The 25,631-nt window shown below is 35.1% G+C and overlaps 1 protein-coding gene across 16 annotated transcripts in view; it reads right to left on the bottom strand.

The window, feature by feature from the left end:
* CNBD1 (cyclic nucleotide binding domain containing 1) overlaps positions 1 to 25,631 on the bottom strand; it is a 531,845-nt gene that overhangs the window by 432,302 nt on the left and 73,912 nt on the right. For all 16 annotated transcript variants that reach the window (XR_005381188.1, XM_038579686.1, XM_038579692.1 and 13 more), the window contains one exon: positions 7,417 to 7,530. Coding sequence is in view for 15 of the 16 variants with exons in the window: in XM_038579686.1 (XP_038435614.1) it covers positions 7,417 to 7,530 (114 nt within the window). In the remaining variant the exon portion in view is untranslated. The remainder of the gene's footprint in view (positions 1 to 7,416; positions 7,531 to 25,631) is intronic.

The following is a 25,631-nucleotide window of genomic DNA, read 5'->3' as shown; positions in this document are numbered from 1 at the left end:
TGACTCATAAAAATATAAATAAATAGCCACTTTAAGTGTACTATGTTAACTCCATTTATTAAGCTTAGCTTAATTACCACTAATGCCAAACCAGGGAAATAATTATGGGTAAATTCCATCCCCAGGATGTAAGTTTGTAAATTGCAAGCTTTGTCTTATGCTGAACAAGAGTGCTGACTTTGTCCTACATATTGCCAACATATCAAAAGTTACAATTGAGGATTCAAAGGCAAGTTCCATTATATACTCTTGACAGCAAACATTGGAATCCTGTCATCTCATATAATATAAGAAAGAATATTTAAGATTAGATGAGGTAAGCAATATTTCCCTAGTTTCTATTAAACAAATGTCTATGCCAAATCCAAAGTCTCCCCTTTTCATTTCCAAAAAGCAATAGAAAACCTAGTTAAATGTGAACAGCTGGACTTAGCATGTATCCTATGGAATAAAACAGCAATACATTTTCCATAATATATGACAAGCCATATGAAAATGGAAGAAAGTCAAATTATCTCTAAAAGTATTTACCTACTAAGGATTAATTGAAATTAAAGAAGCTCAAAGGCTTGAAAAAGTTGGGACATCTCAGACAATTTTAATATAACAATATAGTAACATATATTTATAAAATAATAAATACCATGCTCCATCTTTACTTATAACCTAAATTCCCTCTATTCACAATCCAATTCAACATTTACTAACCGCCAAACCCAAACAAAGAAGCATTTATTGCGTTCATTCTCTCAGTTCCCAGGTGTGAATCATTTTAATTTTTCCATTTTAATCACCCTACTTTTTCCAAACTTTCAACTATAGCCTTTCAAACCATAGAACTGACTCCCTTTGAATCAAGATGCTTTTCCCCCTTAGTTGCAGATGGCCTTTGATGAATGGGACTTACAAGAAAATACATCAGCATTTACAAGACTCCTCCACCTGAATTCATAATTGCACCATGTCCACTACCTATCTCTTAACTGATGGTATCACGTTTTTCCATTATCAGGATATTGGTCAGGAATTCCATGCAATATAAATTATGAGAGCTGGGATCTACTGACCTCTTAAAATCTAAAGTCTCACACAAATCCATGGAAATACAAAGCCCTCCTTTACAATTTCAACATCTCCCCAGACTGCATTCTGATGTCACCTCGGCCCCTGTGTTTCTTCCTTACGTACTCTTTATTCTATTTCTTGTTTACCCAGAAATAAAACCAACTCTGCCTATTTTTCCTTAACAAAACTAAACTAAATTAAACCAAATATTTAGACCATTTGTAAGTTCAGCAGAGTTCATCAAACACTGGGTTATCCTAAAGAGATGCTGTATCACAGATAGCACAGCATACTTGAAATCCATTAATAAAGCTTTCTTTTCTTAAATGTCTTCAACTCCATGCATAGGACCAATGGTTTCTCCTTAGTGCACACTTCTCCAATAGTTACCTGGCTCCTCTTGCTTCTCATCCACCCTTGTTTTCTCTGCCTTTCCTCACTCCTGGATAGCTCCACAACTCCAAGTTAGAATGCCTCTACCCCAGGCAGAGCCTTTCAACCCTCCTCAGCACCTATTCCTAGATAATTCTAACCAAAACAATCAGGAAGGAAGTGTGACAAAAGGGCTTTCCTTTTAGCATAACCTGCCATTCCTCCCTGGCAGCTGTAAACATGGAATGACAGGTCTTTTTAGACTCAGACTTGAAATTTTCTTGAAACAGTCCACTCTAATGCAGGGATATCCCACACACTTAGGCAATTTTTACAAATTGCCACCACTTTGCTACAATAATGTTCCAAGTCATCCAGGGTTTCATTTTGTCCTAGGAAAGGCTTTAACTTGGGCCACAAAAGACATCAGACCATGGGTGAGGCAACTAGTTAGGTTTCAATATATTTCCTCTCCCCTTCCCTTCATAGAATTCTCCAAAAGGTCCAAGTATTGCTCTCATGAGCTAGCATGACAGTCCTTCATTTCTCCCTCTCCTTTCTCCTTTTCTTCCTCTTTTCTTTTTTTTTCCTTCCCTCCTTTTCTCTCTTTCTTCTTTTCTTTTCTACTCTTTTTTCTCCTCCTGCACCTTCAGCCACCACCACTCCCATCTTGATATATATGGAATTATCTAAAGATTTTTAAATTTTTTTCAGCAACTTTCTGGTAGCACTACTAAACTGGGCAATTAGTATACCAGTCAGAATAGCTTCACGAGCACTTGTACAGTGTGAAGACCATCACATGCAGTTGGGTGTTTTTGTTTCGTTTCATTTTTGTCTCAGAGACTATTTACCATCTTCTCTTAGCCAACTCTTACTTATCCTTATCCTTGAACTTCAACATCCCTCTCTCAGGGATGCTTGGCCTGATCTTTCAGTACATTGTCTGCCATTAACATATACACTTACAGTGGAAACTGCCCAGCCCCCATTACCTTTGACACTTTTTATATCTCTTTTATTACCTCTTAGTGCCTGTTAGTGCTACCAAGCCATTCCTTCTGAGTACAGGGACCTTGTGTGACTTGCACTTAACACATGGTCAATACTCAGTATATATTATTTAAATGAATAAACAAATGAGAAAGCATTATCATAAGGTTTCTTTCCAGATAATGTAAATTTTTGCTTTTATGTTTAGAGAAAAATAGTGAAACAGAATTATTATAGTTCTGACTTTAAAAAAACACAGAGAGCAACTCATTCAATAGACCTCAGAACTTCAGAGAAAATAAGGATTTTATAATCATAAAAAAGATAGTTTCATTTGTTCTAATGTTAAATACATATTTTTCAAATACCCTATGGTTAATTACCCTGAGGCTAGATTCAAGCTAGCATGAAATAACCACTACTTAGATGTAGCTGTAGCACATGGGTAATTTTCACAATGCCAGGGAACAAAATGGAGTCCAAATCTCAAAAGAAAACCACAAGCTAAGAAAGTAATTTTGCAGAGATTTTTTTTAAGTCAGTCTATCAGAATCCATTTGCTCTAGATTTTCAGTTGCTTCATCTCCAGATATTCATCATTGTTTTCCAGCATTTTCTGCACTTACACTTTTAAAGAGAATTTATAATCCATCAAGATAGTATGTGTACTATACCAAATAACTGTTCTAAAATGTGTTTGGGAAAAAATATATATTACAGAGAAATTCCACATCATTTTAACCCAGATCAAAGGTACGTGTTAACTGCTGCTTTTAGATTCAGAAGTAAAATTCTGAGCTTCATTCAATTCAAGCATCTGGGATGTCCTACTCTCTTTAGAATCTAAAGTCCAAACTGAAGCATCAATTCTTTGCACAAAACATGCTTTGACAGCCTTTAGAGTGATTGGTAATTTGGTCAACTGAGCATACAGTCTTCTGGATCCATAAGAATCACCCCAGAAGACCTCTTCTAGTCAAGATGCCTTTAGTACATTGAGGAATACTGTTGGTAAAATCCTGGGGTTGGGGGGCAGGAAGCACACCATAGCACACTGCTAAAATCCTTTTACTCTTCACAGGTCAAATTATTCGGTTGTAAGTTAATAACACAAGCTAGGTTAAAATGATTTTACTAAATTTTTCCATTACCTAGTAATAAACCTGTTAAAACTTGTTTTACGTTGTAAACCTGAAACTCCTTCTAAACATAGCTAGCAAGTTACTCCTTCCTCTTTGTCCTTATTCAAGCCTATGTCTAACTAGAATGAATTTTTTTAAGATAATAGATAACTGATTGTACTTCATTAAAATGTCTTGAATAAAAATATATTACAAATTCTAAAATGCCACACTCTGCATATTAAGTGCAACATTTGATATGATGCAAAATTTAATGAGACAAGTACATTCAAGTACATTATAACCAAAGCCCATACACAGCTTTGTAGTTTAAAATAAGGCCACAGATAAATGAATAAAGGGTCAAAAATGTGGGCTAAAATTTCCCAGTAGAAAGTTGTAGTTTACTCATTATTTTCATTCTACAAAAGAAAAAAAAAATCAAATTGTCTCTACTACCAAAAAAGTCAAATGATTTATAAAAATCAAATAAAAATACAAGCTCCCTTGTAAACACTTGAACTCCTACACTCCCCAAAAGTTACTTATTTAATAAATATATCTTCAACATACCACGTTCTGTGGAGGTGAATTATTTTTGATACTATCATTTCCTTAAACCTCTTTTCCTCCAGAAATGAACTGATATAAAGGTGTACTGATTAAAAGTCTATGCCTGTTTCAAGAAATAACAAATGTTGGTGATGATGTAAATCATGCACTGTCTATGGGGATATAAATTGATAAAGCCACTGTGGAAAAGAGTAGCGAGTTTCCTCAAAAAAACTGAAAATAGGGATCCCTGGGTGGCGCAGTGGTTTAGCGCCTGCCTTTGGCCCAGGGCGCGATCCTGGAGACCCGGGATCGAATCCCACGTCGGGCTCCCGGTGCATGGAGCCTGCTTCTCCCTCTGCCTGTGTCTCTGCCTCTCTCTCTCTCTCTCTGTGACTATCATAAATAAATAAAAATTTAAAAAAAAACTGAAAATAGAAATACCATATAATTCAATAATTCCACTACTGGGTATTTACTCAAAGAAATGAAAACACTAATTAAAAAATATTTATGCGCCCCTGTTTATTACAGCATTATTTATAACAGCCAAGACATAGAAGCAACCCAAGATGTACTGATAGATGAATGGATAAAGAAGATGTGGTATATATACAATGGAATATTAGTAAGCCATAAAAAGAATGAGATCTTGTCATTTACAACAAAACGGATGGCCCCAGATGTATTATGTTAAGTGAAATAAATCAGACAGAAAAATACAAATACCATTTTATTTCACTTACATGAGGAATCTAAAAAACAAAACAAACGAATAAGCAAAAGTGGAAATAAACCCACAAATACAGAGAGTAAACTGGTGGTTTTTAGAAGGGAGGTTGGTTGGTGGGGAGATGGGCAAAACAGGTGAAGGCGGGTGGGTGATACAGGCTTCCAGTTATGGAATAAATAAGGAACAAGGGAGGAAAGGTACAGCCTAGGGCAATATAGTCAATGGTATTGTAATAGGATTGTGTGATGACAGATGGTAGCTACACTTGTAGTAAACATGGCAAAATGTATAGAGTTGTTGAATCACTGTCTCTTATACCTGAAACTAATGTAATATTTTGTGTCAATTACACTTCAATTAAAAGTTGTTATGTCTGTCTTTTTTTGTTTAAAAGAGGGTGGATATTAAAGTCACTTGTTGGGACGGCTGGGTGGCTCAATGGTTGAGTGTTTGCCTTCAACTGAGGGCATGATCCCGGAGTCCCAGGATCAAGTCCCACTCCAGGCTCCCTGCATGGAGCCTGCTTCTCCCTCTGCCTCTTTCTCTCTGTGTCTCTCACGAATAAATAAATAAAATCCTTTTTTTTTAAAGGTAGAATTTCTCTACAGATGGTGTTAAGTCTGTATAAAATATCACTGCCTATATCCATAGTCCATGATAACAATAAGAGCTAGTACAATAAAAAAGTTCTTTCCATGCATAACTGTAAAGTAGGACATTAATATTATCTTCTTTTCCTGAGTAAAAACAGAGCAGTCGATGTTCAGAAACTATTCTAAAGTCATGCTGCCACAACTGGGCAAAACAGAAACTGAAATCCAAGTCATGTGGGTCAAAATTCAATGCTTTTTTAAGAGAAATGTTGTCCATTTGATATCCTGTATCTGTGACTATACCACATATTTACCTTCCCTAAAGTTGATTAATAAAATATTTTTTAAATGATTATCACAGTTCTGAGCAGTCCTTGATCTGATGTTTGCCCTCTATTCACATTTTTTTACTCAGGTAGAACTGTTTCCCAGGGATTAATGTAGCATTGCTCCAAGTGGATTTAATGGTTGTAGGAAGCATTTCTTCTACTCTCTTTGCACTTCAATATTTAGCAAATGCCCTGCTATCAGGCATTCTTACCAGATGTTCACAACCAAGTCTTGCTATTTTATCTGTCACATGATATTTATGTTAAATGAATTAGAGAATTCACTGAACTCTCAATTGAATTGAATAGTTGAACATGGCAATGATAATAGGTAAAGGCTATTGATGAATAATTTTAATAGTGTAGGTATTCAGTGTCTGCCAAGATTCATGTTTACTCATTAATTACATTCTGCCAAAAAAATCTCTGAATTACCTAAGCTCTAAACCCACAATCCAGGCATATATGGGTTCATCACATTACATGAAGGACCAGTGTAAGCTAAGTTTAGAGATTTATAATTTCTTAATATATTTTATGAAATTTTATTTTAATTCATTAAATTCAAAGTATTTTTATTGCTACTTTAGTTTCTTCCTGGCTGAAAATATAAACGTTTTTCATTTTATAGTAGCCACCTCCTGCGCACATTACAAATAAAAGCATGATTTCACTTTTACTATGAGACACAGATACTGAATTACAACAAATATCTTTTCATCATTTATCATACAGTTTCTTCATGAGCTAATCTTGTAAAATTAAAATAATAGATTTCTAATGATGAACATTCTTTACACTCATGAGATGAAGGCAACTTAACTCTGATGTTCAAATCTAATACACTATTGTATTATTTCATTTGCTAATATTTTATTGTGTTTGGCTATATAATCATAATTAAAATTGCTATTTGTTTATTATTGTAACTACTCTTATTAAATTTTGATATCAGAGTTCCACGTATAGTAAATTCACAAACTACTTTTTATTTTTGACACTCCGGGAAAATTAAATTGCAGAAAAATTACCTTTTCTTGGACTTCTGAAAGAAACATCTGGCAATATCACTCAGGCTATGGGTTTTTAACTTTTGCTTTTGTTCTTTTTTTTTTCTTCAAAAAATAATTTTGAAGAGTACTTTTCACAGTTTCTATTTATACTAATAATTTTTTTAATTTTTATCTTCTTGAATAAGTTCAGTAGCACATTTATTAGAAAATTAACCAATAACATCTAGATTATCAAATTAATCTCAAGTTACATAGGGTTGTCTATCATAATTTATAATTTTCTTAGTTCTCTTCATATTTTTTATTGTATTTTTCACAGTACTAATAGTATTTTCTTTTCTTATGTTTATTATATAAGACTAGTTGCTTATTTATTTTAATGATAAAACTAAAGGAGCAACATACATTTATTAGTCCCAATTATCATACCATATATTAAAATTTCTCCAAAACGATTGTGTGAATTTACTCTTCCCTATCAAACTCCATTTCCTCAGCAGCTCCTTCCCATGGAGTGTTGGAAATACATCAAATGCTTCCATTATTTGAGCTCCATTTGTTCTTTAACACACACACACACACACATACACACACACACACACACACACACACATCAACCTTGCTTCCAAAAGAAGACATCATTACCTTTTTCCCTCCTGTTTGAAAAGTCCAGGCAGTCTGTGTGTTTTCTGCAGGAATATTTTAGGATATTGCTTTATAAACACATTGTGAGCTGTTAGAATACTGTAAGAACTCCGGCTTTAAAAGTCAAAAGAGAGAAAAATTAAAATTTAAATATCATCAAAAAATAGTTACCAAGGGAAAGATTTTTAAGTCGATATACACGACTATTTAATCTAAAAAGCAAAAGCCAAAAATGTGAAACCTAGGGTAGCCCAGGTAGCTCAGTGGTTTATCACCACCTTCAGCCCAGGGCTTGATCCTGGAGACCTAGGATCGGGATCAAGTCCCACGTCAGGCCCCCTGCATGGAGCCTGCTTGTGTCTCTGCCTCTCTCTCTCTCTCTCTCTCTCTCTCTGTCTCTCATGAATAAATAAAATCTTAAAAAAAAAGTGAAACCTAAACATTCTGCTCTTTAAAAATATCCACTATCAAAATTGTGCATAGTGTGCCTCAGTGAGAAATATTTTATGAGCATCAGATTTCTAGGAATATCAATGTCAAAATTTAATTTTTAAGTTGAGTCTTCTTAAAACTTTTATTTCTGTAATTGATTAAAGCCCTTACATAAATATGTCACATAATTAAAATTCCTCCAAAATGATTCAAATAGAGTTCACATATTCATTACCAAAAAGTATATTTATTTGAATCTTTCCATTAATTTATGAAAATCTCATGCACTATATCTTTGGACTGGAATAAAGATGTGCTACAGCAAAAGATCAGCATTTCCCAATCCAGAAGATCACCAGAATCATCTGTGATGGTTTTTAAGTACAGATTTCTGATCCCTTTCCTGAGGAAATAAGATCTCCAAGGGTGGAGGTCTGTATGGCTTCTCTATTCTAAATATCCTTCTCTAGGCAATTCCTACTTGTAGCAAGGTTTCAATCCACAGCAAATACTAAAAATGCCAATAGCAAGATCCACTGGATATAGTAAATTATCATTCAGTGTCAAGTAATGACATTTGTTTCTGGAAAATCTGCTTCAATTTTCAATTGACAACCACCATGAGAAGTTGGTCAATATTTTTAAATGCTAAGCATTCATCCTGACAACTTATTTCAATAATTATCAAAAATGATCATACTTAAAAATTAACACTGACAAACATCTTAGTCAATATTTGTCACATGGCAATGAATATAAAAATCCTCAAGAAGGCTATTCTCATTTCATTTTCTTTTTTTTTTTCATTTCATTTTCAATGTAAATAATAAGAACATATTATAAGATATTTATAACAGCTTTTTTTCTCCTGGCCAAAGTTTCCTAAAACACCGTATTAATTCTTTACACAAAATAAATACAACATACGTTAAGAAGGCTATGTAAGTCAATTTAACTTAAATTGATTCAAATAGCAACGGAATTTGATTTAATATGACATTAGGCATTTTCATGCCTAATCTCACACTATAGACACACACGGAGCAATAATCCACTCATTTTTAAAATCAGTCACTGATATCATTAGAAGCTTTACCAAGATCTTTTTTTTTCCCCATTTGTTAATTGCATTCTACAATCATCTGTTTTACACATCTACCTGTAATATATTAGGTATTTGTTCATATGCCAAATATTGGACTAAGATCCTTACACTATTTTGTCTCATTATATATTTCATATGACCTGGCAAGGCTGTTATTCTTTATTGCCCGTTCTATACATAAAGAAACTGGAAACTTAATTTATATAAATAGGAAGTAGAGTACACAGGGTACAAATGAAAACTAAATTGACTTTAAAACCATTGTCAGGGTGCCTGGGTGGTTCCGTTGGTTAAGCAGCAGACACTTGATTTTGGCTCAGGTCATGATCTCTATCAAGGTCCTGGAATCGAGCCCCGCATCAGGCTCTGTGCTCAGTGGGGAGACTGCTTGAGGTTTTCTCTCCCTCTGCCCATCTCCTCACTTGCCTTCCCTCTCACTCTCTCTAAAATAAATAAAGCTTTAAAAAATGTCTAACCTTTGTATATATTGCCCCCCAAAATAATAAAAGTGTTAGTTCTTATTAAGTGCCAGTCACCATTCTAGGCAGTATATATGTATCAGATAATTTATCTTTACACAACCATATTAGCTGATATTCCTATCATCCCCATTTTGTAGATAAACAAACTGAGACCCAAGAAGTACTAAAGTGTGGCCTTTTTCCTTTGTCTACATGAAGTCCATGCTATAAGACTTGGAACTTTATCCGAATCTGTGATCTGGACAGATCATCTTTGTAATAACTAAGAAGTTTACACCAAAATGCTAAGACCTTCACTCTTGTCATTTTCTAGGTGTATGATTGAGTTGCTTGCTTCATCTAATCCTTGAGAATTTTCAAGATGTGGTAGCTGGTGTACATGGACCAGTGTTTATGATCTGTTCTCTGAAGGACCATCTTCAAGAAGTAAAAGATGTGGAAGGTTGAAATGGAAGAGTCAAATGTTATAAGTAGGAATGATATAATTTTCAGAATGAGGCCCTAAGTGCTGTAAGATGTTATGATGTATATTCTACATCACAAAATGTAATTTGACAGTATATTCTGAGTCCCTTTTGAAATAAAAACATATAGTTCTATGTGTTCAGTAGGTATGCATTATTGTCTAAAACTATGTGAAGTCTGCAAATAACTGCCTTAAATATGAATAAGAGAGGTAGATTAAAAGAAATGATAGAGATATAATTAGAAAACCACAAAGACATAGAAAGATTAGGGACACCTGGGGTGGCTCAGTCGGTTAAGTGTCTGCCTTTGGTTCAGCTCACGATCACAGGGTCCTGGGATAGAGCCCTGCATGGGGCTTCCTGTTCAGTGGTGAGTCTGCTTTTCTCTCTGCCCCTCCACCTGTTCATGCTCTTGTGCTCGCTCACTCTCTCTCGCTCTCTCTCTCTCAAATAAAAAATAATTTTTTTTAAAAAAAGAATGATGGCAAGGTCAGAAAATAGACCATATATCCAAATAACTATTTGACACTTGAGTACTGTTCACAAGATAACTTTCATGATTTCCTAGACCATAGCCTAGGAAACGCTGTCTATGGACAAAATCCACTGCTTTATTGAAGCTCACCTGCAAGGAAACTCACCTACAAAGAAGGAACTTCAATTGCCTCAAGCCAATGAAGGGGAGATACATATAAAACCTAGAGTTACACACCAGAGCTCTAGAGCACTTTCAGGAGGTTCTATACCCAAGGAACACAAAATTAAATGCTTACAATAGCCAAACAGGTATTAAAAGATGGGGACTGTGCTGAACCGAAAAGAATGCCCGTAAAGCAGAAGCCACAACAACCACCCCCTCCATTTTTTGTTTTTGTTTCTGTTTTGTCATGTACTAAGAGAAAGTCTAAAGTGGTCAGATCCTGCAGGTTTTTGTTTTGTTTTTGTGGCTTTTTTTTTTCTTTTTCTTTTTTTTTTTTATTTCACAATAGCTAGAAATCTGAAGTTTCATGTGAAGTTTTGATTTTTAAATAATAGTAACTGCTATAGATTGAACTGCGTCTCCCCAGAATTTGTATGTTGAAGTTCTAGCCCCTAATGTGATTGTACTTGAAGATAAAGTTTTTAGGATATAAAGTTAAGTGAGATCATGAGTGTAGGGACTGAAATGATAGGATTGGTAGTATTCTAAGAAGAGGAAGAAAGAAAGATCTCTCTCTCCACAAACACACAACAAGTAAAGGCTAAGAGAAGACACAACAAGAAGGCAGCTGTCTGCAAATGAGGAAGATAGCTCTCACCAGAAAATGAATCAACTGGCACTTTGATCTTGGACTTCCTGCTTCCAGAACTGTGAGAAATAACTTCCTGTTGTTTAAGACAATTTACGGTTTTATGTTATGGTAGCCTGAGCACACTAAGACAGTAACTTACTTTTCAAAAACTTTTAAATTACTGTGTAAATCAATTAAAATAATCTTTGGGCTATACACCAATTACACTATCCCAGGCCAAGGGAAAGAGCACCAGTTAATGGCCTTGGCAGAGTTCCCTAACTACATGACATGTAGTTACTTCCTGCCTCCTCTACTAGATTGTGCCTAAGAAATAAAAGAGCCCAGTCTTATGGTTAAAATGACCTGAATTTATGTATTGATTTTTCTATTTTATATAAGGTTATTTAAACTTTATATGTCTTACTTCCTTATATCCAAATGATAGATACATATCTAAATAATAACAATTCAATTTTTAATATACAATAATTTTATATCTATCTCAAAAACTTCTCTATGCTACAACAAACCATGTCTTTTTCTTCCTGGGCACAGAGCTAAACTACATTTCCCAACCTCTCTTCCACTTAGATGTAGTCACATGACTGGGTTCTAGCCAATGGAACATGGAAGAGAGAGTGGGAGTGATGTGTACCATTCCAGACCAAGGCCCATCAAAACCTGCCTCCACCTCACACACACACAAAAAAACCTCCAACAGAAAATTTTCTTTTTCTCTTCCAGCTTGAAGCAAATGAACAGAGTAGACTTGAAAAACCACACAGAAACATGAGAGAACAAAAGTTTGAAAGAGCCCTAAATTCCTAAATTGGAACAGCCTACCAATCAAAAATAACCCTATAGAGCTTGATGTGAGAAAGAAACTTCTATTATGTTAAACTACTGAGATTTAGGGTTTGTCCTCAATAGCTAAAATATCCTAAATACTTCTACCTATATCTTCTGCATCCTATTCAGTTCTGTCTACAAGCTGGGGACATAATGCACTTTTAATAAAATATTTATTGATTAATTATATTTATGTGGCTTCCCCAAGGCAATTTGCATTTTTCATTTTAAATTAATTAAAACAAGTCATAAAAGTAGAATCTATTCAATCTTTTATAGATTTTTTTACTCTTGAATTTGTCTTTTAAATATTATAGCATCTACACATTTATTTGCTGAAAATTGAAAAAAGAATGAACATTATTTTTGCATATTAGAAGAAGGTTAAGGTATAATTTGATACATATTAAGATCACTTTATATAGAGAGAGATAGATAATATATTATATGTTATATAAAATTGATTTACATTTTATTTTATTTATTGTATATTTTATTGTATATAATGGATTTTATTATTGTATTACAATAGTAAGTTGAAGAAAAATGTTCTCTAATAAGGCCAATGTATTTAATATGCCCTAGATACTAAATGAAACAATCAACGAATCAATCAATCAGCAATCTTTAGATAATGCCACTATAAAGTGTCATTCTAATCAGCTTCCTCTATACTTATTTTTAAATTTTTTGGAAATGTTAGTCTTTAGTTATGAATTCATTTGATCATCTCCCTTATCGGTAGATACAGCTCATTAACAATGACTTTATGGTTTCAAAAACATTTAATTATTTTTTCAAAGGGGTTCCACATGCCACTATAATCAGTTATAGTATATCAGTATATAACTGATTATAGTGGCATGTAGATATATGCCACTAATGTATTAATCATTAAAGATTAATCTCTAACTTTTTATTTTCATATTAATCATAAAGATTAATCCCTAACTTTATTTTCATAAAGTTCCTGGAAAAATTAAAAGATCTCTTTTGACAAAACCAATTGCAAAGATCTGAATTGAAGACTGAACATAAATTTTTATAGGGATATTGATCTGTCATAAAATTTTATTTCCTCTATTTTTGATTAGCATATAAACTGAAGTTGTGGTTTATCTTTTATAAACTAGTCCAACTTCTCATTTATTTATCTCTAGAAAAGGACTACCTACCTTTAGGATTATTGTAGTAGTTAGTAATAAATGCAAAGCTCTAACCCACTATTTATATTAGACATGTAAAAAAAAGTAACTATTACTATAAATCCATATAGCATATAGTAACAAATTTTTTATTTTATTAAAAATGTAGAGATATAGGGGCTCCTGAGTGGCTCAGTTGGTTAAGCATTCCACTCTTGGTTTCAGCTCAGGTCATGACCTCAGGATCCAGAGATAAAACCCTGTGTTGAACTCTACACGCAGCATAGAGTCTGCTTGAGATTCTCTCTCCCTCTCCCTCTGCTCCTCCTGCTTGTGCTCTCTCTAAAATGAGTAAACAAATCTTTTTTTTAATGTAGAGAAATAAACCCCACTTTCAATGAAAAAAAGCACAAGAATTTGAGTCAACATTAAACCCTTCTTCAACAATACATATGAAGTTCTCATGTTAAATGTTAAGACTAGAATAGTCCAACCATGAGAGAGACTTTTTTATTAAAAGGTACCTAGACAGGGATCCCTGGCGGCTCAGCGGTTTGGCGCCTGCCTTTGGCACAGGGCACGATCTTAGAGTCCCAGAATCGAGTCCCGCGTTGGGCTTCAGGCATGGAGCCTGCTTCTCCCTCTCCCTGTGTCTCTGCCTCTCTCTCTCTCTCTATGTCTATCATAAATAAATAAATAAATCTTTAAAAAATAAATAAAAAAATAAAAAGGGCCTAGACAATAAATCTGAGGAAAACTTTTCATTGTCAGAACAAAACTGTTTAAGAGAAAATATCTGGCCCTCATTGTCCTAGGGTATCGAATATCACAACTTAGAAAGAAAGATCTTCACATTTTCTGCATCATAGCAGTCTTAATTCTCTGAAGAGCTCTGTGGTTGCACATATCATGCATAAGAACTTTCTATTGCATTGTTGATCTCACAAGTAGTAAGTAACTGAGATCTCCAAAGACTACCACACTGCAACAAAAAGGAAATAAAAGTAAGTGGGTACCTGAGATGTGAACAAGAAGTAGACAGGAAGAGTAGGGTTTTGAGGAGAGCACTGATAAAAGCACTGCTGGGAGGAAAATGCACCTTAGCCCAGGAAAAAAGAGGGGAGACCACTTTGAGGACTTTGTTCTGCAGAAACAAAGAATGAGAATGAAGTAGTCTCAGCTTCTTGATATACCCTGGTTCAAAGAAGAGACAGTTATAAATTCTTCCTGGGGGAAATTTCCCACAATTTAGATCACATATCATTACATGTTAGGAATAAGCAAATCTTTCATAGAAAGATTACCTGTGAAGACAAGTTACCATGAGGGGAACATTAGATTTACATTCCTTAAGACTATAAATTCTAGTATGTTAGATATAGAATATAGAATGGTATAAAATATTTGTAGAAATAAAAGACAGAATACAATCATATCAATAACAAAATACTGTAAGGAATGAACCAGACAGTTCTTTGAAAAAAGAACTTGATAGAACTTCTCAAAATAGAAATTATAATTATTAAAAACACAATGAAAAGGTTAAAGATCAAATTAGAGAGAGTAAGAAATTAAATTTGAACATATATCTGTAAAAATTCCCAAACACTTCAGAGAAATAATATCAGCAAAAAGAGTAGACAAAACTATCAATGAAATAGAACAGTAAGCCCAGAAATGACCCACATGTATACTATCAAATGATCTTTGACAAAGGAGCAAAGGTAGTTCAATGTAGAAAGAATAATTTTTTTAAAAAAGTGGTGTTATAACAACTGGACATCTATCTGGAAAAAAATGCATGGGGATACAGGTTTATAGCCTTTACAAAATTATCTCAAAATGGATCACAGACCTAAATGCAAAATACATTAAGTATAAAATTTGTAGAAAAAAAAAAACAGGAAAATCTAGGTGACCTTGGGTTTGGCAATGACATCTTAGATTAAACACCAAAAACATCATTTGTGAAAGGAAAAATTAACGTTAAACTTTATTAGCATTTAAAACTTCTGCTTGCAAGACACTATTGTGAGAATTAAAAGACAATACACACACTGGGAGAAAATATTTACAAAACACTTATTTGATAAAGGTCTGGTATTCAAAACATAAAAATAACTTAAAACTCAGCAATGAGAAAACAAATAACCCAATTAAAAATTGGTAAAAGGTATGAATAGACACCTTACAAAGAAGAAATACAGATAGAAATTACATATAAAAAGATGCTCCATATCGTATGTCATCAGGGACATGGAAATTAAAATAATAATATTGCAGGGGTACCTGGGTGGTTCAGTTGCTTAAGTGTCCAACTCTTGATTTAGGCTCAGGTCATGATCTCAGGGTCATGAGATTGAGCCCAAGATAGAGTTGCACACTGAACATGGAGCCTCCTTAAGATTCTCTCTCTCCCTCTTCCTCTGTACCTCCCCCTACTTGTGTCTGTGTGTCTCTCTAAAAAAATAAAACAAAACAAATACAAGATATCACTACACACCTACTAGAGTGGCTAAAATTCAAAATACTAACAACACAAATTGCTGTCAAGGATTGGAGCAATAGGAACTCTCATTCATTGCTGGTGTAAATGCAGCGGTACAGACACTTTGGAGGACAGTTTGGTGGTTTCTTACAAAACTAAAAATACTCTTACCACACAATACAGCAATTGCACTCTGGTATTTACCCAAGTAATTTGAAAACTTGACATTCACACAAAAACCAGTACATGAATATTTATAGCAGCTTTATTCATAATTGCTAAAACTTGGAAGCAACTAAAATATTCTTCAATTGAGGAGATAAACTGTAGCACATCCATACAATGAATATTATTCAGTGACAAAAGGAAATGAGCTATCATGCCATGAAATAACATGCATCATTGCTAAGAGAAATAAGTCAATTTGGAAAACCTATAAACTGTATTTTTCCAAGTATATAACATTCTGAAAAGGCAAAGCTGCAGAAATAGTAAAAAGATCAGTGGTTACCAGGGATTAGGGAAGGAAGGAAGAATAGGTGAAACCCAAGGAATGTTTAGAACAGTAAATATTCTATATGATACTGTAATGGTGAATACATGTCCTTATACATTTGTCAAAAACCCTAACACAAACCTATTATAAACAACAGACTTCAGTTAATAGTAATATACCTATATTGACTAATTAATTTTAATAAATATAAAACACTTATGCAAGTATTAATAAGATCCAGAAGAGAGAGGCAAACAGCGTTTGGAAACTCTACTTTCTGCTTAATTTTTCTGTAAATGTAAAAACCACTCAAAAAATAAAATCCATTAAAAATATGAGTGAAATAAAGATTTACTTTGTTGTAGTACACAATGAGGAATTAAGATAATAAGAGACTTGAGAATGGAACTCTAATAGTAAATGTGGTAGTCTTGGAGACAGGTAATAAGTGCTAGAGTTGAGTACTGGATAAAAGATAAGTAGCAAGTATTAGATATAAAAAGAAACATTAGAATTAGTATAACATATGGAGAAATAAAGAAACAAGTGAATAAAACATGTCTGCAAGGTTTTCATGCTTCAATTACTGGGTAAATGGCAGGCATTCAGCAACTATGTTTTGAATGCCAACTATGTGCCATGAACTGAAATAGGCAATGAAAATGCAGTGGTGAACCAAACTCATATGATTGTTTCCCTCTGGGAATTTAGTCTAATTGTGATGATATTGATAGAGAATAGAGATGAGAAGCAGAAGCAGGTTTTCCTATAAATAAGAGTTTGTTTCTTAAATCAAGATATAGGGAAATTTGAGTGTTAATGACTTCTTGGGGATTATCTATAGCTTCTCTAACTTGAGAAACTATATATTTAAGAAAACATCCTCTAGACCAGAGTTCCTTAAGAGGGCAAGAAATGGGAGAATGAAATTATGAGTTCCTGGAATGAATTCCAATGTGTATGGGAGGGGGTCCTCTCAAAATACCAAGCAAATCTGGAGACACCAGCAGGATGTCTGAGAATTCAAGTCAGTTCTAACACTACCTGGAGATGGTCTTAGATCCTGCAGATTAAGGGCTTAGTTCCATTAGACTGCTCCCATCCTACTTCAGATGCCAATCACATATAGCAGATCCCCAGGTTACCCACAGCTCCGTCCAATTTGGCGGTAATGGGAGCTTTCCATGTCTCTTTCCAAGTTCAGGTTTGGCTAGTTTGTTACAGAAGCTCATAGCAGGTTAAGGGAACCACTCACCCCCACATCCAAACCCCTGTGCAGTTGAAAATTCATGCAGAACTCTTGATGCCCCCAAAACTAAACTAATAGCCTACTATTTGCCAGAAGCCTTATTGATAACAAAATAGTCAATTAAAACATATTTTTTACGTTATATATGTTACACGCTGTATTTTTACAATAAAGTAAGTTAGAGAAAAGAAAATATTATTAGAAGAATATATTTACAGTACTGTATACTATATTTGTCAAGAAAAAAATGCACATAAGTGAGGGGGGAGCTAAAATGGCAGCTTAGTAGGAGGACCCTAGGTTTGCCTCCTCCCTAGAACACAGTTAGGTAACTTCAAACCATTCTGAATTACCTGAGAAATCGACCTGAGGATTGACAGAACAACCTGCATATCTAGAGGGAAAGAAGAGGTCACATCGAGGAACATAGGAAGTGCAGAAACATAGTTTGGGGTAGAAACGGCTCAGGAAGCTGAAAGGGGCTTATTTTTGTGAGTTTTCCAATCAGCAGAGCTCAAGGACAGAAGTTTTAGAGGTTGGTGGGATTGCCTGGGATAGACACCTGAGGGCACTGCCATACTCCTGGAGAGAAAACCCACAAGCAATCTGAGGGCACATGACACCATTGGAGGATCACCTAAGGCATACACAGAGAGTGCATCTGTGAGAGCTGGTGTTCTTAGAGTCACCTCTCCAGGGACAAAAGAACTGGTGGGTGCCAATTCCCTTCTTCCCCCCCAGCATAGGCTCAGAAACACCGGCTAAGGGCAGCTAAACTGGACACTGGCTGTTTAGCCTGCTTAGTTCCAAATTCCATGCCCTTGCACTCTGATGCAACTGTCATTCTTGGTCAAGACTGCATGAGTCTCACTGTGGTGAAGCCCTCCCCCAGAAAACCAGCACCAGTCCCCACCACACGAGGTCCTTAAAGTCTAGAGTTTTAAGTCAGCAGACTTGGCTGGATAGAGCCCAAAGTGCACACTGCTGCTCCATGCAAGCAAAAAAAACCTAGAAAAAGAGATCATGAAAATAATCTGAAAAACACCTGGGATGCATGAAGGGTAATTATTCACTCTTCTGAGAATGATTCCCTGAGAGGAACAGAGTACTCTCTCCAGGGACAAAGGAAGTGGCCTCCCATCAACATAAAACAACTTCAGTAAACAGCACAATGCTAACACTGGCTGCCTAACCTTTCCACCAGATTCTGCCCCCTTGCAATTCTGCTGCTACTGCTTTGCTCCTTCCCCAGAAACCAACACAAACCCTCACATGTACCATGTCTACCGACCATAGAGTTCTACAAAGCTTCAGTTCTAGAGGAAATAGCATCAGATCTCTTTTAACAAACAGATCAGAGCACATCTAGTTAAAACTTATCACACTCTGGCCAAGGTCCAAACACTGTGCACTGCAGGCAAAGAGAACCTCTGCTGAGGAATAACAATAAAACAGTTAAAACATAGCAGCAGAGTGCACACAGCACACATCATAGACACTTCCTGAAGCATCAGGCCCTGGATACTATATAAGCTCTTCTTCATAAAGCCAATACTCTCAGGAGCAGGAAACATAATAGGCTTTTCTACCATACAGAATACAGAGACCTAAACAAAATGCCAGGATGAAGGAATTCATCCCAAAATAAAGAACAAGAAAAGGTAGTGATCAAAGATCTAACTGAAAGTAATATGCCTGATCCAGAATTTAAAGCAATAGTGATAAGGACACTAGTTGAACTGGAGAAGCTAAATAAATAAATAAATAAATAAATAAATAAAATTTAAATTAAAAAATTAAAAAAAACAAAGAACTGGAGAAGCATAGAAGACATCAGGGATACCCTTACTGCAGACATAAAAGAGCTAAAAAAAAAAAATCAGACCAAAATGAAAAATGATTTAAAACCAAATAGATGTAATGACTAAAAGGATAGAAGAAACAAAGGAATGAATGAGTGATATAGAAGATAGATTTATGGAAAATAATGAAGCTGATAAAAGAGAGAAAGAAGAATGCTAGATCACGAGAGTGGACTTAAGGAACTCAGTGACTCCGTCAGACATAATAACATTCATATCACAGGAGTCTCAGAGAAGGAGAGAGAGAAAAAAGAGTAGAAGGTTTACTAAAAGAAATAATAGCTGAAAACTTCCCTAATCTAGGGAAGGAAACAAACATTCAAATCCAGAAGGCACAGAGAATTCCCATCAACATCAACAAAGCAAAGCATGCCAACATCAAGACATTTGTAGTTAAATTTGCAAAATACAGTGGTAAAGTCCCAAAAGCAAAATGACAAAGAAGTCCCTAACTTAAAAGGGAAGACCCATAAGGCTAGCAGCATAGTTCTCCACAGAAATTTGGCAAGCCAGAAGAAAGTGGCATGATATAGTCAACATGCAGAAGGGGAAATACCTACAGCCAATAGTACTCCATTCAGCAAGGCTATCATTCAGAATAGGAGAGATAAAGAGTTTCCCAGACAGGGAAAAAAAAAAAAAAAGGAGTTTTTAACCACTAAACAAGCTTTGCAGGAAATATTAAAGGAGATTCTATGGGAAGGAAAGACCAAAAGCAACAAAGACTAGAAAGGGCCAGAAAACATCACCAAAAATAGCAACTCTACAACATAATGATATTAAATTCGTATCTTTCAATATTCATTCTGAATGAATGGTCTAAATACTCCAATCATAAGACATAGGGTATCGGAACAGATTTAAAAAGAAAAAAGTAAGATCCATCTAAATGCTGCTTTCAAGAGGTTCATTTTAGACCTAAAGACACCTGCAGATTGGAAATGAGGGAATGGAGAACTAACTACCATGTTAATGGACGTTAAAAGAAAGCTTGAGTAGCCATACTTAAATCGAACAAACTAGATTTTAAAACAAAGACTATAAAATTGGATAAAGAAGGGCATTATATCATAATAAAGGGATCTATCCATCAAGAAGATCTAAAAATTGTAAATATTTATGCCCCTAACTTGGGAGTACCCAAATATATAAATCAATTAACAATAACAAAGAATTCATGGATAATAATACAATAATAGTAGGGGACTTTAATACCTCACTCACAGCAATAGACAGATAATCTAAGCAGAAAATCAACAAGGAAACAATGGCTTAGAATGACACACTTAACCAGATGGACTTAACAGTTATTTCCAGAACATTTCATACTAAAGCAGCAAAATACACCTTTTTTCAAGTGCACATGGGACATTCTCCAGAATAGATCCAAAATAGATTTTTTAAAAAAATCAGGCAAAATCAAGTACAAAAAGACTGAGATGATACAATGCATCTTTTCTGACCTCAAAGCTATGAAATATGAAGTCAATCACAAGAAAAATCTGGAAAGACCACAAATATGAAGGTTAAATAACATGCTACAAAGAATGAGCAGGTCAACCAGAAAATTAAAGAAGAAATTTTAAAATACGTGAAAACTAATGAAAATGAAAATATAAAGGTCCATAACTTTTGGGATGCAGCAAAAGCAGTCATAAGAGGGAAGATGATTACAATACAGAGCCACCTCAAGAAGCAAGAAAATTGCAAATAAACAACCTAACCATACACCTAAAGGATCTAGGTAAAGAACAACAAATGAAGCCTAAATCCAGCAGAAGAAGGGAAATAATAAAGATTAGAGCAGAAGTAAATTATATAGAAGCTAAAAGAACAGTAAAACAGATTAATGAAACCAGACATTGTTTTTTTTTAAAAAAATAAATAAAACTGACAAATCCCTAGCCAGACTTCTTAAAAACAAAAGAGAAAGGACTCAAATAAATAAAATCACAAAGGAGAGAGGAGAAATAACAACCAACACCACAGATATACAATCAATTATAAAAGAATATTATTAAAAATTATATGCCAACACATTGGCAATCTGAAAGAAATGGATACTTTCCTAGAAACATAAGCTTACCAAAAACTGAAACAGAAAGAAATGGAAAACTTGAACAGACCAAAAACCAGCAAAGGAATTTAATCAGTAATCAAGAATCTCCTAACAAACAGACGTCCAGGGCCATGTGACTTCCCAGGGAAATTCTACCAAACATTTAAAGAAGAGTGAATACTGATTATTCTCAAACTGTTCCAAAAAGGAGAAATGGAAGGAAAACTCATTCTACAAGGCCAGCATTACCTTGGTTCCAAAACCAAAGACACCACGAAAGGAGAATTATAGACCAATATCCCTAATGAACATGGATGCAAAAATTCTCAACAAAATACTAGCTATTAAAATCCAACAGATCATTAAAAAAATCATTCACCATGAACAAGTAGGATTTACTCCTGGGCTGCAAGTGTGGTTCACTATTCCCAAATCAATCAATGTGATACACCACTTTAATAAAAGGATAGGAACCATATAATCTCAATAGATGCAGAAAAAGCATTTGACAAAATACAGCATGCATTCTTGATCTAAAAAAAAAAAAAACCCTCAACAAAGTAGGGCTAGATGGAACATACCTCAACATCATAAAGGCCATATACAAAAGACCCACAGCTAATATCATCCTCAATGTGAAAAACAGAGCTTTTATCTATGGTCAGGAACAAGACAGAAATGTCCACTCTCATCATTGCTATTTAACCTAGCACTGGAAGTCCTAGCCTCAGCAATCCAAAAACAAAAAGAAATAAAAGATATCTAAATCAGCAAAGAAAAATACAGCAAAGAAGAAGTACTATTCGTCTTTGCAGAAGAGTAGAAAATCCAAAAGACTCCACCAAAAATTGCTAGAAATGATACGTGAACTCAGCAGTCACAGGCTACAAAATCAACATGCAGAACTCTGTTGAATTTCTATACACCAATAATGAAGCCGCAGAAAGAGAAATAAAGAAATCAATCCCCCCCCCAAAAAAAGAAATCAATCCCATTTACCACTTCTTCAAAAACCGTAAGATACCTAGGAGTAAACCTAACCAAAAAGGTAAAAGATCTGTACTCTGAAAATTATAGAACACTTATGAAAGAAATTGAAAATGACACAAAGAAGTGGAAAAACATCCCATGCTCATGGATTGGAAGAACAAACATTGTTAAAATGTCTATATTACCCAAAGCAATCTACACATTTGATGCATCCCTAACAAAATATCACTAGCATTTTTCACATAACAAACAATCTTAAAATTTGTATGGAACCACAGCAGACTTTGAATAGCCAAAACAATTTTGAAAAAGACAAGCAAACCTGGAGGCAACACAGTTCCAGATTTCAAGTTATATTACCAAGCTATAGTGACCAAAAGAGTATGGTACTAGCACAAAAAAAAAAAAAAACAGATACAGATCAATAGCACAGAACAGAAAACCCAGAAATGGACCCACAACTCTATGGTCAACTAATTTTTGAGGAAGCAGGAAAGAATGTCCCATAGGAAAAAAAAGTCTCTTCAACAAACTGGACAGCAACATGCAGAAGAATGAAACCAGACCACTTCCTCATGCCATACACAAAAATTAATTCAAAATGGATGGAAGATCTTCACATAAGACAGGAAACCATCAAAATCCTACAGGGGAACACAGGTAGTAACCTCTTTGATATGGGCCAGAGCAACTTCTTACTAGATGTTTCCTGAGGCAAGGAAAAGAAAAGCAAAAATGAACTATTAGAATTTCATCAAATTAAAAGGCTTCTACATGGGGAAGGAAACAAACAACAAAACTTAAAAGGCAACCTTTGGAACAGGAGAAAACATCTGCAAATAACATATCTGATAAAAGGTTAGTATCCAAAATCTATAAAGAATTTACCAAACGCAATACCCAGAAAACAAATACTCCAGTTAAGAAAGGTCAGAAGACACGAATAGACATTTTTCCAAAGAAGACATCCAGATAGCTAACATGCACATGAAAAGATGCTCAACATTACTCATCATCAGGGAAATGCAAATCAAAACTACAATGAGATACCTACTCATACCTGTGAGAATGGCTAAAATGAACAACACAGGAGACAACAGGTATTGGCAAGGATGTGGAGAAAGGAGAAACCCTCTTACACTGAAGACAGGAATGCAAACTGGTGCAGCCACTCTGGAAAACAGTACGGAGGTTCCTCAAAAAGCTAAAAATAGAACTACCCTTTGATCCAGCAGTTGCATTACTAGGTATTTACCCAAAGGATACAAAATACTGATTCAAAGGGATACACCTGATGTTTATAGCTGCTTTACGGGAAGAGACCAAATGTCCATCCATTGAAGAATGGATAAAGAAGATATGGTGTGTGTGTGTGTGTGTGTGTGTGTAATATATGTATATAAAGAATGAGTATAAAGAATGAAATCATCAAAAAGAATGAAATTTTGCCAATTGCAACAACATGGATGGAGCCAGAGTGTTATGCTAAATGAAATAAGTCACTCAGAGAACGACAAATACCAAATGATTTCACTCATATGTGTAATTCTTTTAAAGATTTATTCATTTATTATTTTTTTTAATTTTATTTTTTATTGGTGTTCAATTTACTAACATACAGAATAACCCCCAGTGCCCGTCACCCATTCACTCCCACCCCCCGCCCTCCTCCCCTTCTACCACCCCTAGTTCGTTTCCCAGAGTTAGCAGTCTTTACGTTCTGTCTCCCTTTCTGATATTTCCCACACATTTCTTCCCCCTTCCCTTATATTCCCTTTCACTATTATTTATATTCCCCAAATGAATGAGAACATATAATGTTTGTCCTTCTCCAACTGGCTTACTTCACTCAGCATAATACCCTCCAGTTCCATCCACGTTGAAGCAAATGGTGGGTATTTGTCATTTCTAATAGCTGAGGAATATTCCATTGTATACATAAACCACATCTTCTTTATCCATTCATCTTTCGTTGGACACCGAGGCTCCTTCCACAGTGTGGCTATCGTGGCCATTGCTGCTATAAACATCGGGGTGCAGGTGTCCCAGCGTTTCATTGCATTTGTATCTTTGGGGTAAATCCCCAGCAGTGCAATTGCTGGGTCGTAGGGCAGGTATATTTTTAACTCTTTGAGGAACCTCCACACAGTTTTCCAGAGTGGCTGCACCAGTTCACATTCCCACCAACAGTGTAAGAGGGTTCCCTTTTCTCCGCATCCTCTCCAACGTTTGTTGTTTCCTGCCTTGTTAATTTTCCCCATTCTCACTGGTGTGAGGTGGTATCTCATTGTGGTTTTGATTTGTATTTCCCTGATGGCAAGTGATGCAGAGCATTTTCTCATATGCATGTTGGCCATGTCTATGTCTTCCTCTGTGAGATTTCTGTTCATGTCTTTTGCCCATTTCATGATTGGATTGTTTGTTTCTTTGGTGTTGAGTTTAATAAGTTCTTTATAGATCTTGGAAACTAGCCCTTTATCTGATAGGTCATTTGCAAATATCTTCTCCCATTCTGTAGGTTGTCTTTTAGTTTTGTTGACTGTATCCTTTGCTGTGCAAAAGCTTCTTATCTTGATGAAGTCCCAATAGTTCATTTTTGCTTTTGTTTCTTTTGCCTTCGTGGATGTATCTTGCAAGAAGTTACTATGGCCGAGTTCAAAAAGGGTGTTGCCTGTGTTCTTCTCTAGGATTTTGATGGAATCTTGTCTCACATTTAGATCTTTCATCCATTTTGAGTTTATCTTTGTGTATGGTGAAAGAGAGTGGTCTAGTTTCATTCTTCTGCATGTGGATGTCCAATTTTCCCAGCACCCTTTATTGAAGAGACTGTCTTTCTTCCAATGGATAGTCTTTCCTCCTTTATCGAATATTAGTTGCCCATAAAGTTCAGGGTCCATTTCTGGATTCTCTATTCTGTTCCACTGATCTATGTGTCTGTTTTTGTGCCAGTAAGACACTGTCTTGATGACCACAGCTTTGTAGTACAACCTGAAATCTGGCATTGTGATGCCCCCAGATATGGTTTTCTTTTTTAAAATTCCCCTGGCTATTCAGGGTCTTTTCTGATTCCACACAAATCTTAAAATAATTTGTTCTAACTCTCTGAAGAAAGTCCATGGTATTTTGATAGGGATTGCATTAAACGTGTATATTGCCCTGGGTAACATTGACATTTTCACAATATTAATTCTGCCAATCCATGAGCATGGAATATTTTTCCATCTCTTTGTGTCTTCCTCAATTTCTTTCAGAAGTGTTCTATAGTTTTGAGGGTAGAGATCCTTTACCTCTTTGGTTAGGTTTATTCCTAGGTATCT

This window comes from Canis lupus, chromosome 29, assembly GCF_011100685.1.
Source record: "Canis lupus familiaris isolate Mischka breed German Shepherd chromosome 29, alternate assembly UU_Cfam_GSD_1.0, whole genome shotgun sequence".
NCBI lineage: Eukaryota > Metazoa > Chordata > Mammalia > Carnivora > Canidae > Canis > Canis lupus.
This window is presented reverse-complemented; position numbering and strand designations above follow the sequence as displayed.